Source organism: Balaenoptera borealis (assembly GCF_965194805.1).
Source record: "Balaenoptera borealis genome assembly, chromosome: 2".
Taxonomy (NCBI): Eukaryota; Metazoa; Chordata; class Mammalia; order Artiodactyla; family Balaenopteridae; genus Balaenoptera; species Balaenoptera borealis.
In genome coordinates, this window is record NC_138867.1 from 93,356,584 (window position 1) to 93,370,080 (window position 13,497).

Below are 13,497 nucleotides of genomic sequence, written 5' to 3' on the forward strand. Positions count from 1 at the left end.
TATCATTCTGAATGTTCCCTTTTTTGCTCATTCATTACATTATAGCGGAATAAATTGCTTGGACAACTTAAAGTGCTGAGTTATTTATCATTTGAATAAACAGTAAAGGTTTTTTCAAAGTAAACATAGTGTGACAGTTCTTGTTGTGTAAGTGTTTAGGGTAGAACTCTTGTCAATTTTTCATCTCAATAGCAAAGTAGAGCCATAAAGGAAGAGTTAAGAATAATATCTACGTTCAAGGTGAAAGATGATGAACAGCTGACTGTAAAGATTCCTTGAAGGCTAAGATCTACCCAAAACTGAGATCCCACTAAGGGAAGAATTCAAGAATGGCCAGGGTATTTTTTTCTATAACAGGATGAATAAAGGTGACAAACTTACTGAGGTAAGCCTGTTGAGAACAAGCCTCATAGATACCTACGTGGACAGGGTTTACACACGCAGATGAATACTATTTTTTTAATTGATTAAGAGTTATAATTAATAAAAGTCTCTTGTAACTCTCAACTAAAAAGTGGTCCAAGTTAGGAAGGAAGTTAAGCTGCTGGACTTGGTGTGTTTTGCCTTTCTTTTGTCAGTCTCAGCTTTTCCTTACTAGGTCATTATTTGTCATGTTTTTTCCATCTAAGAAAAGCGCACCTGTATCCTGCAGGAAACACTGGAAATGCTGTTGGGGCAAATAGCAGAGGCAGTGCCATCCCCAGAGTAGTGGTGGCAGCGTGTGTCGTCAAATGCCGCTGCCCTCTGTCACCATGCTGCCTCTCCTCTGTGCAGTGCGGCTTCCTGTTGTGGTGCATGGCTCCCAGCCCGGCCAACGGAGCGGACCTGCTCTACGCGCGCATCATCCGTCCTTTCTTCCTGAAGCACGAGTCGCAGGTGGACAACGTGGTGAATGACTTGAAGGACAAAGCCAAAGAGACTGCAGATGCCATCTCTAAAGAAGGTATGGCTCGGGGACAGCTGATTCAGCGTGTGAGAGGACATGGGATATACTGAGCCCACATAACAAGCTTCCTCACTTTGTGTCCTATAACCTTCCCTCAGCCGTGTGCCAGGGCTAGTCTGGGATCTCTTTCCCAAGACTTTGCCTGTTGCCTTTACTTTTCCTGACATTCTTCTACCATGTCACATAAAACACATCATTCGGTCAGCACATTAGGAAAAATGACTTTCCTTTGGTGGGTAGAGATTTCAGAGAGTCATCTGTATTTATACACAAGTGCAGTCTCTTTACTTCATTTCAGGTTGAACTGCTTAATATGCTGTTCACACTGCTTTTGTTAGAGGGCCAAGAGAATGCCCTCTCTCTCAGCTCTCCTGATCCTTTCATTCAAATACTTATTTGTTGAGGTGCTTAATATGTGCCAAGCATGTTCATAGCACTGGGCATGAACCAGGGAACCAGACAGACCAATGGACCATAGTGAACTCATGAAGGTTACAATCTTGTTGAGAGAGAGAGAGAGACAATACCATTGAAAAGCAAGTTATATGGCATACTTAGCAGATGATACAGAGAAAAATTAAGCAGATAGAAATATAGGGAGTGCCAGGGGCTGAAGGGAAGGTTACAATTTTAAATAGAGTGATGTAGCAAATCCTCACAAAGAAGGCTCTACTGAGTCAAAGTTGAAAGTGTTAAGGGTAGGAACCATGGGGAAGAAAGCTCCAGACAGAAGAAATGGCATGTGCAAAAGCCGGGAGCGGGCAGAGTAGGATTGGTGGGGGGTGATCTAGAGGGAGAGTTGAAGGAGACAAGGTTAGAGAGGTTGGGGAGTGGAGCTGGAAGAGGACAGATCATATAATGCCCTCCAGGCTGTTGTAAGGGCTTTGGCTTTTATTCTGCGTGAGATGGGCGTGAGATGGGGTGCCACTGGAGAACTGTGAGCAAAGGAGCAACATGATTCGTCCTCTGTTGGAACAGGCTTATGTTGGCCACTGTATTAGGAATAGACTGAAGGGGGACAAGAAGGAAATCAGGAGACCAGTTAAAAGGTTATTGCGGTGATCTGGCTGAAGATGGTGGTGGTGGCTTGACTTGTTTGTAGTGGTAGCAGTAGGAGGTGAGAAGTCAGATCCTTGCTATGTTCTGGAGTTAGAACCAGTAGGATTTGCTTATGGATCAGCAATGGAGTACGAGAGAGGAGTCAAGGACGAGGCCAAGCGTTTTTAGCCTGAACACATGGAAGGATAGGATTGCCACTGAGCTGGGGAAGACTGGGTGTTAACAGGTGTAGAAGGGAAAATAAGGAATTTAGTTCTGGACATACCTTTGTGTCTCCTGGGTACATGGAGAAGTCAGCACAGCCAGGTGGATATGGATGTTGAGAGTTCAGGAGACAGGGCAGGGCTAGGGATAGAAATTTGGTGGGGGTGTTACCCACATATGGACAGTATAATAAGCATGAGACTGGATGAGATCACAAGGGAGTGAGTGTAGTTAGAAAAGAGGAAGTCTGAGGCCTGGGCCCTGTGGCCACCAATATTTAGAGATTGAAGAAATGAGAAGCAACCAAAAAAGCAGACTGATAAGGACTGGCCAGTTGAGCAAGCAAGAAAACTCGAGACTGTGGTATCCTTGGGGCCAAGTGAAGACACTGTTTCAAAGAGGAGGGAGGGGTCCGTGGCCACATGGTGCAGACGGGTCAAGGAGGATAAGGGCTGAAAACTGACTCTTGGATTTAGCAGTGAGGAAGGCGCTAGGGGTCTTGACAAAACAGAGTTTGTGGGGTGGCGAGAGCAAAATCCTGATCAGAATGGATTTTATGGGAGGAAGGGCATGAGAGAACGTAGATTAGTCTTTTGAGAAGTTTCCCGCAGAGAGGAGTAGAAGAATGGGGCTGTAACTGGAGGAAGGTACTAGGGTCCTGAGGATGTTTATTTCTTTTTCTTAAGGTAGAAGAAACAAAGTACATTTGAAAATTAATAGGAATGATCCAGTAGAGAGCAAAAAAATGATAGGAGTGAGAAGGTGAATTGCTGGAGCTCTGTCCTGGAATAGACCAGAGGAGACAGGGTCTAGAGTACAAATAGAGGGATCAGTCGTAGGAGCGGGAACAGTTTAGAATTATAGGAGGGGAATCAGTGTTGATGGGTGAAGATGCTGGTAGCTGAGCGTATGTGATGGTGAGAGCTTACAGAAGTGATTTTCTCATCACTTCAAATTCCTCAGGAAACTAAAGAAAGAAGGTCAACTGAGAGAGGGTGGGGAAGGAGGTGATAGAAAGGGGAGATGGTATGAAATAGTTACTTAGGACGAGGGTCAGCAAGCTTTTTCCGTAACGGGTCAGATAATAAATACTTCAGCTTTTGCCGGCCGTCAGGTCTCTGTGGCATCTACTCAACCCTGCCATTGTTGCTTCACGCAACACGCAGCCAGAGGTGACACGGTGACCAGTGAGTGTGACTGTAGTGTGCTGGCCGCTCTAAGACGGGAGAGTGGATGGACTGGGTCAGTGTCGTGTGATCGCCAGGGGGCATTAGAGGCTCACTGGAGGTTTGTGTTCCTGAACTTACAGTGAGGCCGCGTAGTCTGCTTGTGTCTTCTTTTCCAGCCACATTTCCAGCTGCGTGGGTGCAGCCGTGGGATAGATGGAGAGCTGCGTCCGGGTTGACTTGGTTAAGTAGGAGCTCTGAAGGGGGATCTAATGAGTGGTTCATGTTTGATGGCAGAGGAGGGAAGTGAGGACAAAAGGGAAGTGAGGGACAGTGAAAGGGGCGATAGAATCGATGGACTATACAACCAGGTGGTGGGGGAAGAAGAACTCGGAGTCAGGAAAATAGAGGGAGCGGGCTGCAAAGATAGGAGGTGATGGTGGAGTGGGACGCTCGGCACTGAGACCAGAGAGGGGCAGCCATTACTGGTTGTGACAGTGAGGACGTGAGGTAGGCTGGAGCAGGTAGGGTGGAATGTCAAGGTTATTGGAGGGGAGGAACCAAGAGGCCAGGATACTGGAAGAATATCGTAATCACTGATAATTAAAGTAAGAGTAGTGCTAGAGAGTGATATTAAGTTTGGAGGTAAAATCTTAAAGAAATGAGGCAGCACAGCCCAAGGGTCAGCAGACTGGAAAAAGAAGGGCAAGTGGGAAAGATAATCTGATGACATGAGATTCTGAACATGGCCCTGAAGAACAAAGGACGCTTTCTGGACCTCCAGACCCAGTAGTACCAGGGTCATGGAAGGAAAAAACAGCCGACACTTGAGAAAGCAGTGTCCTTAGGGGACAGCCAGGTTTCTGTAAAAGCAACAAGGTAAAGGACACATTCAGAGAAATGGATGAGGATAGAGGAGATCTCGCTAATGATGGGACTTAAATTCCAGAGGGCACAGTAAGGGTTTTAAAAAGTGGAGAATGGGCATAGAATTAGAGAATTAAAAAAAAAAAAAAAGTTCTACAATAATGAGAAAGTGGGAGACAAGAGGTGACCTGGCCCCTGGGGAAGGAAGATCCCCCAGACGGTCCCCCAGCAGCTGTGTGTCCCAGCAGTGGTGTGCTCTCCCCTCCCCCGCATCACAGGCCGTTCTCTCCCGACGCTTGCTCCTGGGCACATGGCTCCAGTCTCCTTCAGAATGTTTTTTTTACAGTTTCTTCACATCCTCCCACGTTGGGATCACCAGTTCCTTTTTAAGAGATTTCTTAACTGTTCCTCCTTGCTCTTAGCCTAACCAGCAACCTCTGATGATGTCATTTCTGTCTAGTTTGCCCACATTTCTTAGTCTTTGATTCTCTCAGATCTCAGTACTCTGAAATCCGATTTTACTTTGATCTGATTTTACTTTGATACATTCCTAAACAGAGGTGTGAGAATGAAAATAAGTTAAGAGGAATTTAGGTGCTGACACATTTTAGACTTTTCTCTGAGTTTCTGGATTCTCCAAAAAGGACATTTTTGCAAAAGGCTAGTTAAGAGAGAAGCTGCAGTTTCTGTGTAAACTTTGTTCAGCAATTTTAATTGAGTGAAGGGAGAGCAGCTGTCAGGCAGCTGGTGAACAAGGAGGGTCTGCTTGGCTGGCATTCCCCTTGGGGCTCCATCAAGAACAGCTGCAGTTTGTGGAATCTCAGGAGGCCTGGAGGCTTCCAGAACACTCCCCGCTGCCCCATCACACATATCACACTCGTTCTTACAGCACATTCCAAGCCACTTGGTAATTAGGCAGGGTAGGTGGGGCTTAATCTCCCACAGATGTAAGAATATTTTCCTGATGAATGTAGCTTTGTGCCACGAACTTGAAGACTTACAGCAAACTCTTCCCATCATACAAGGAAATGGTGGCACGATAGAACATAAACATGCATATAAGTATTCCGTCATTTCTTGATTTGGGGAATGATGATTTTCTCTGATTTTTGTCACTAAGGCATAGACAGCCGACCCTGTTGTCATCAGATTGAGACATAGTGAAATTGTACAGGTGAGTGCCCAGACACAAAGGAGAATTTCTTGAATGTACAGGGGACACTATACGCTCAAGGAATCTCTACTTCTTGTGATACTTAAAGGACAGAGGGCAATGGCTTAGGTGACAGTCACTACAAGGGGGCTAGGCCAGACGACCTTCAGTAACTCTGCTCAGGTACTCAGGATTTGCCCTTGAAGAGGTCTCTTGTCCATTTCCGGGAAACTCTCCTAGCCCTGCCCACGAACCTCGGTATGTTCTCATCTGAGCATGAGTCATTCAAGTTGTTAATCTAGTAGCTACATTAGGCACAGAACCGCATTGCAAGTAGCTCTGATGTAATTTTCTTTCCTCCTAACAGCCAAGAAAGCTGCTGTGAATTTACTGGGTGAGGAAAAGAAGAGCACCTAAATCACTGACTGGATGAAACCTTTCTGCCCTCTCTGTACCTTCCTTTTAGAGCTTGATGTTATATTAGGAACTGTGGTATAATCATTTTAATAATGTTGCCTTGGAAACATTTTTGATATATTAAAAAAAGGAATGTGTAAGTTTTTTTGCTTACTTTTACTGTCTGTATACACAGGGAGCATTTAAATTTAATGTAATGGGCAGTGTCCAAGTTTTTGGAAAGTACATTTTGCCTCTGGGTAGGAAAAGACATGATGTCACCATCCTGCAGGAAATATAAACTTAAAATTATATATCCTACAGGCTTTGTACTTCAGTGGGCTCTCTCTGCATGCATTTTCTCTGTACTTTTAGGATACTCTATAACGGTCTACTTCATGTAAAGTACAATTTTGTATTAAATGTTTTTGATGTATTTGTGCATACACACGCATAGGGAAGTGTTACTGTCGGGCATAATGCTCATGGGGAGCTCCTGCCGAAGGCTGAAGGTTCCACTGTGCTGGTGTGATCTGAATAATACTTCAGAAAAGCAATACACATGAGTAATGTTTCATATGAACAGTTAAGTGATAAATGAGGCTGAACTGGAGGTTGGCCTGGTGGTTTTCCTAACATTGTAGCAGCTGAATACAAAAACAGCTTTGTACAGCAGTCAGTTGAGTGATAAATGGGGAAATGTACACACACACACATCACAGCTCCCAGTTCTGTAGAACTACTAATATTGTCTTGTAGCTCTTTAAAAATTGGCTGATGAGCTTTCAATCTGTCTGTTTTTAAGATGCTATAGTGGAAACCATCCCTGGTTTCACCTTCATAGCTGAATAATATGTTGGTTTAGTCTTGTTTCTTTTCCAGTCTTTTTAAAAGCAGTTAAGGAACCTCCGGAGGCTTGCCCACTTCTGATTACATGTACATTCTTGTTTTTATCATTAGCAACTACATGCTAATGATGACACCAGGCTCTAAGAGCAATTCTCGGAGAAGAAAGGAAGTGTGATATAACCCATAATCCAGTTGGCAGTGGTTAAGACAAACGGCCTTCACCTTCTTTCCCTGGCCTTTATGGTCAAACACCAGACGCTTCCCTAGTTTACAAATCAGAATCATTTGTAGTCCATTTACACGCCTTCACCTTTTATGCGTTATTTTGATAAACTGCATACAACCTCATAGTTTAAGTACAGAACACAAAGTTAAAATTAATGTCACTAGCTTGATTAGCCACATAGCTTATAGGGACCTTGACAACTTGTCTGTACTACAGAATCTGAGCTTTGCACCAACCATACTGCTAGGATGCTTCTGAATTAGACTAAACTGACCAAAACAAGAGCCTAACAAAACTCAAATTAAATATCCAGGCCTGTAAAATATTTCTTAAAGCAAATAAAGGTGATTACGTCCCTTTTAGATAACAATTAGGTAAAATCATAATGATGTCTCATGAAATCATTTCTCATGAAATATCAAAGATATCAAAAATAGGGCATAATATCACCCTAATATTATAATAATATGGATAATATCACACCCAATATTATAATAATATTTTTTGGGGGGGGAATGTGATGATTAGGCATCTTATTAACCATACCTTAAAAAATAAAAACCTTTTAGAAAGCAAACAGAATTAGTTGTTATTGGAAGAAAATCAAGCCTTAGGTTAAAGATTTAAAAAAGTACCTCTAGGAGTATTTAAATCCCTTTCCCTGTAAATAAACTATGCTTTTCTTGGTGGCAGAAGAATGAAAATTAGCAACTTCTAGCTAATCAGAATATATAATCAGATTGTTAGTATACAAAATATGTAACTTTTAGTATACAAAGTATCAGGCAGGGTGGAGCATACAAGTTACTATTGCTCATAACTACTTACAGGCTAATACCAGTTTTAAAACTACTAAGAAAATTCTGAATGCAATTTTTTTTTTTTAATCCCTATAGCTTTACCCTACAGTGCATTCTGTAAGAAATTTTAGTTACTCTTTTTGGCAGTCAACGTGTACATATTAATGACAGGAGAACTTATGAGTTGAGCAATTCTGTCTCAGTTTAGTTTTCCCAAATAAGGTACTGCCATGGCTAGAGTATTTGAAAAACTAATCGAGCCTGTGTCTAGCTATAAGACAAGCATTTGTTTATACATGAACGCTATTTCGGGGATATGTAAAGGCAAAGAATTCCTACGACAATTCTTCTCCTACTTAAGAGCTTCTGATTGACAATTACTGCTACTCTGGAGAGTCTTGTACCTACAGCCTGAAGAACATGAGCATAGCCTTTAAATAAGTTACCACCTATCCTGAAGATGTGATATAGTAAATGAAAATGGATGTAAATAAAATTCCGTTATCTCATTGAGCTGTTTTAGTTCATTTTATTTGATGGGGCTTAAAAGAAATCTAGAATAATTTAAGCAAAATCTTAAGTAAATACAGATAAGTGAACCTTAAACACTGCTGTTTATTGACCCCATTCCTCACCTGGCCTGTAATTTTCCCCTGGTGGTAACTACCTGTCAGAGGAAAGACTTTCCCTAAAAACATAACCAACCAAAAAAAGAGTTTCTACCAGTAATTAGCATTAGATGTAGAGGAAACCTAAACTACTCTTGACCTTTGAAATAACACAGGTTTGAACTGCACGGGTCCATTTACATACGGATTTTTTTCAATAAATACATACTACAGTACTACACGATGTGCGGTTGATTGAATATCCAGTTGCAAAACTGCAGCTCTGGAGAGCCGTTTGTTTGCGAAGTTATCACTGGATAGTTGACTGTGATAGCTGTCAGCTGTACTGCTTTCTACTGGCATAATGTATTACACACAGTCACATACAACTACTAGTTGGTGTTGTTATTGCATGTAAGTATATTTTGATGTAGTAAACACATATGTGCCTCCAAATCACTCTAGTTTAAGAGACCAAGAAAAGAATTTGGGATTTTATTAAAAATACCTACTTCTGGAGGGCGTACTTTGGTCAGCTTCATCTCCTACATTTGCTTATTACATGTCTGTATGTCTAGAATCATGGTGTTTAGAGTAATAGATACAATTCACATCCTTAGCCATCAAATATTACAGTTCTATATAATATAGCAGGAGAAAGTAAATATATTTGAGAATGACCTTATTTAGAAGTTTTTCTGGCTGCTTACTACAATATTAGCTTATAAAGTATCTTTGTAAACACACACCTCAGAGAATTAAGAGCAATAAAGAGGTTATTTGGTCAAATCAGTGGTTCTCAAACTTGTGTGCATCAGGATTTCTTGGCGGGGGTTGCGGGAGCGGGAATTGGTAAAACAGATTGCTGGCCTCATCCCCAAAGTTTCTGATTCAGGAAGTCTGTGGTGGGGCTGAAAAATCTGCATTTCCAACAAGATCCGAGGTGATGCTAATGATCCAGGAATCACAATTTGACACAAAACCACTGGGTTACACTTACTATACAGAGGTTTTCAGGCCTGGGCTGTGCATTACAATCATCTGAGCAGCTTTCAAAAAATACTGGTATCTGCCTCCACTACCAGAAATTCTAACATTAATCTACTATACACCCAGGTGCCAGTATTTTAAAACTCTTCAGGTGATTCAAATATGCAGCCAGGGTTGAGAATGTGAAATAAAATTCGTATTTATGGCAAGACAAGAAAAATTTAAACATAAAAATTCTTCTCTGTCCTTTGGTCTCCCCTCTCCCCCCAGTGTGCATTGTGTACCCACATTATGCATTGACCAAAGCTCCCCCCTCAGCAGGAATACCTGCTCAACCATAAATAGCAACATTCTCCTAGCATCAACAAGACAACTCCTTGAAAGGTAACAGGCCTTCTTGAGCTTGTAAAGGTTCACATGACCCACCACGATGACACTTAGATCTGGATTATGAAAACTGTCAAGTACAAACACATCATCTATCATACAGCCCTCTGTCTCAAAAAAAACCATACATAAACTGTGTCTTGACTTCTAATGGGCAGGATAATTCTCAGAGCTTTCTGAGATGCTCTTCCCGGGTTTGAGGATGCTCAATCCTCAAATTTGGCTTGAATAAAATTTTCCCGTTCTTTCTTAGATCGACTGATTAATTTTTTGCCAACAAGAACTACTGGTAGAGACTACTAGTAAGGTCAAGAATCCCAAGGTCTGGAGAGTTTGTCTTAGCTCATTAGTTCACCTGGTGTGTTAGTTTCCTATTGTTGCTGTAACATATTACCGCAAATTCAGTGGCTTAAAACAACACAGATGTATTAGCTTACAGTTCTGAAGGTCAGACATCCAAGAGGTTGGCAGGGCTGCATTACCTCTGGAGACTGTAGGGGAGAATCCATTTCCTTGCTGCTTTCAGCTTCTACATGCTGCCTGCTTTCCTCGGTTTGTGACTACCTGGTACTCTGACCTCTGCTTCCCTTTTATAAGCAACTTTGTGATTACATTGGGCCCACCTGGATAATCCAGGATACTCTCTCCAGCTCAAGATCCTTAATCTCATATGCAAAGCCTTTTGCCATGTAAAGTAACATACTCACAGGTGGTTTTGTTTTGTTTTTGTTTTTTTTTTTTTGCGCGGGTGGCAAGTGGTAGGGAGAGCGGCCCATTCTGCCTACCCCACCTAGTCTCTCTTTGGGTACAGAAATTTCATTATAGTTACCCTCAATATCAAAATAACTGCAAAGAGCATCTTAATGTTAGGAGGAAACTAAAAAAAAAAGAGGGTTTAGGGAAGAACTGTTCATATCCAAGTAAAGACTGGAGGTTTATCGTCTGAAGATAGTAAGAGGATCTTTGGAGTAGGGGACACAGGCAGAGTTAAGGGAGGGAAGTTGCATTAAAAACAGGAATGAGCGACTAAATGCTGAGACCCATTAGCCCCACCCTGCCTTCTCCCACTAGGCTCCCAGATCTTTATCCTCCTGGAAGCTTCTTAGACTTCTCTCTGGGGAAGCACATCAGCCTAAGAGAAAACACCACTGATCTTGGAAGTTTCCCCCAAAATGTCTCAGCCAGATATCCCTTTAGTGAAACTCACAGCCTGCAAGCCCTTCTTATGTGCTCAGAACTTCCAATCAACTTTTTTGGTCTTTCACTCTTAAAAAAAAAATTAAGGAAAGCCACTTAAACATGACAGGGATCTAAATAAAAACAATTTCTTAAAAAAGTGACTTGGAAGTAAAAGGATATAAACCATACCCTCTAAGAAAGAAGAAATTACATCCATGAAATAAGAATAGAATGCTAGAAAAAGGAAACATTTAGATGACAAAAGAGCTTACAGAAGTTGAAAATAACAAGAAAAATGAAAAGTTCAATAGAAGGGTTGGAAGATAAAGCTGAGAAATTCTAGGAAACAGAACATAAAGACAAAGAAATGGAAATAAGAAGAAAAAAAGATAAGAAAATTTTAGGACTTGCCCAGCAGGTCCAATATTCAAATAAGGAATTCCAAGATCAGCTCTCCGGCTATAGGATGCCTGGATGCTCAGAGCCTGAGGTCGATGCCACAAGGACCCTGGGGGAAGAGGGGCTCTGTTCTCATCTTTCAATAAAGCTGTTGGTCTAATTTAAAAAAAAAAAGCAATTCCAAGATCAGAAAGGGGAGAAAAATCATCAATGAAATTTTCAAGAAAATCTCCCAGAACTGAAGAACACAAGTCTCCATATTGAAAGGGCCCATTAGGTACCCAGTACAATAGACAAAAGGAGACCCACACAAAGCACACTACTGTGATATTTAAGAACACTGAGATCTGAGTTTCAGTAAGAATAATGTGAGTCATGATAGATCATGAACTAGAATGGCTACAACAGAAGACCATGAAGCAATGCCCTTAGACTTCTGAAATAAAATGATTTCCAATGCTAGTTCTATACCCAGCCAAACAGTGTGAGGGTAGAATGATGACACTTTCAGATATGCAAGGTCTAAGAACATTTACCTCCCTTACATTTTTCCCAGGAAGATCCTGAAGATGGGCTACACAAAACAAAGAAGTAACTCAAGAAAGAATACATAACATGCAGAAATACAGGATATCCAAAAACAGCAAAGTAGTGAAGCGAGTCACACTCTGAATGATGGTTAAGAGAGAGCCCTGAGTGAAGCTGTGCACTGGGTGGAAAGGGTAACTAGTAGAGATTAGAGCCAGGTGAAAGGCTCCAGAAGAGACTTCTTTAAAAAGATGAAATTAATGAACTACTTGGGCTTCCCTGGTGGTGCAGTGGTTAAGAATCCGCCTGCCAATGCAGGGGACACGGGTTCGAGCCCTGGTCTGGGAAGATCCCACATGCCACGGAGCAGCTAAGCCCATGCACCACAACTACTGAGCCTGCGCTCTAGGGCCCATGAGCCACAACTACTGAGCCTGCGTGCCACAACTACTGAGCCCGCGCACCTAGAGCCCGTGCTCCAAAACAAGAGAAGCCACTGCAATGAGAAGCCTGCTCACCACAACGAAGAGTAGCCCCTGCTCGCAGCAACTAGAGAAAGGCCGCACACTGCAATGAAGACCCAATGCAGCCAAAAATAAAAATAAAATAAATTAATAAAAAACAAAAAAAATAAACTATCTGATGTGAACAAACTATTTGTAAGGATGTTTTGACAACTGATAGTTTATGGCTGAGTTAGTGACAAATATTCAGAAAACTGAGCAAATAAAAGAAAAAAAATTAGCCCCAAAGAAATAAAAAATAACCATAGCATACTCAAGAGTGTTTCTGGAGATCAGCTGGGGATCTTCCTAAATGCATTCCAGTTCTGGGCTTGGGCCAGAGATTCTGCATTTTTCACAAGCTCCCAGGGGAGCCCAGTGCTGCTGGATCCCTGACCGTAATTTTGAACAGCAAAAGTACTACGTGGTTCAGCTATGAATGGAATACAGGATAATAATGTAAACTTTGAATAGTGATTAAAATTATAAAATACAGTGGTAGGAGGGAAGATGGGAAAGATGCATGCATGTGTTGGGGGTAAAGGAAGGAAAACGAAATCATCCTCTTCTACAGATGGAAGTTAATGCCTAAAATTGAAACTATTAAAACTGGCTGGCTCTTTAAATTATGTACAAGTATAATATTGATAACAATAAAGTCCTTAAAAAAAAGGGCAAAGGATGTGAACATAATTCACTGAAATAAATACAAATGACATTTCAACATATGAATAAATGCTCAATTTTGCTCATTAGAAAAGAGTCTATTTTTCACTTGATTGGGAAAGCAGCAAAGTTAATTATTCACTGATTGCAGCAAGATGAAGAAACAGCAATATGTTACAGCAATAGTTGTGAAACCTTTTCTGACAATCCTATTGCCCCATTAACTAAAAGAATTTTAGATTCTAGTCATCTTTCTGTAAGAAATCTTTTTTTTTTTTTTTTAGTTTATGAAATTAACAGGTTAATTTCATGTTTCTTTTTTTTTAAAGAAATTCACGTTCTTTTTTTTATTTATTTATTTATGACTGTGTTGGGTCTTCGTTTCTGTGCGAGGGCTCTCTCCAGCCACGGCAAGTGGGGACCACTCTTCATCGCGGTGCGCGGGCCTCTCACCACCGCGGCCTCTCTTGTTGCGGAGCACAGGCTCCAGACGCGCAGGCTCAGTAGTTGTGGCTCACGGGCCCAGTTGCTCCGCGGCATGTGGGATCCTCCCAGACCAGGGCCCGAACCC

General features: G+C 41.7%; 1 protein-coding gene across 1 annotated transcript in view; it reads left to right on the plus strand.

Moving 5' to 3' along the window:
* The window catches only part of REEP5 (receptor accessory protein 5), a 42,839-nt gene extending 34,660 nt beyond the window's left edge, over positions 1 to 8,179 (plus strand). Inside the window, exons 4-5 of the mRNA XM_082378516.1 lie at positions 775 to 943; positions 5,763 to 8,179. Of these exons, the coding sequence (XP_082234642.1) occupies positions 775 to 943; positions 5,763 to 5,812 (219 nt within the window). The 3' untranslated portion in view covers positions 5,813 to 8,179. The remainder of the gene's footprint in view (positions 1 to 774; positions 944 to 5,762) is intronic.
* The last annotated feature ends 5,318 nt before the right edge of the window (positions 8,180 to 13,497 follow it).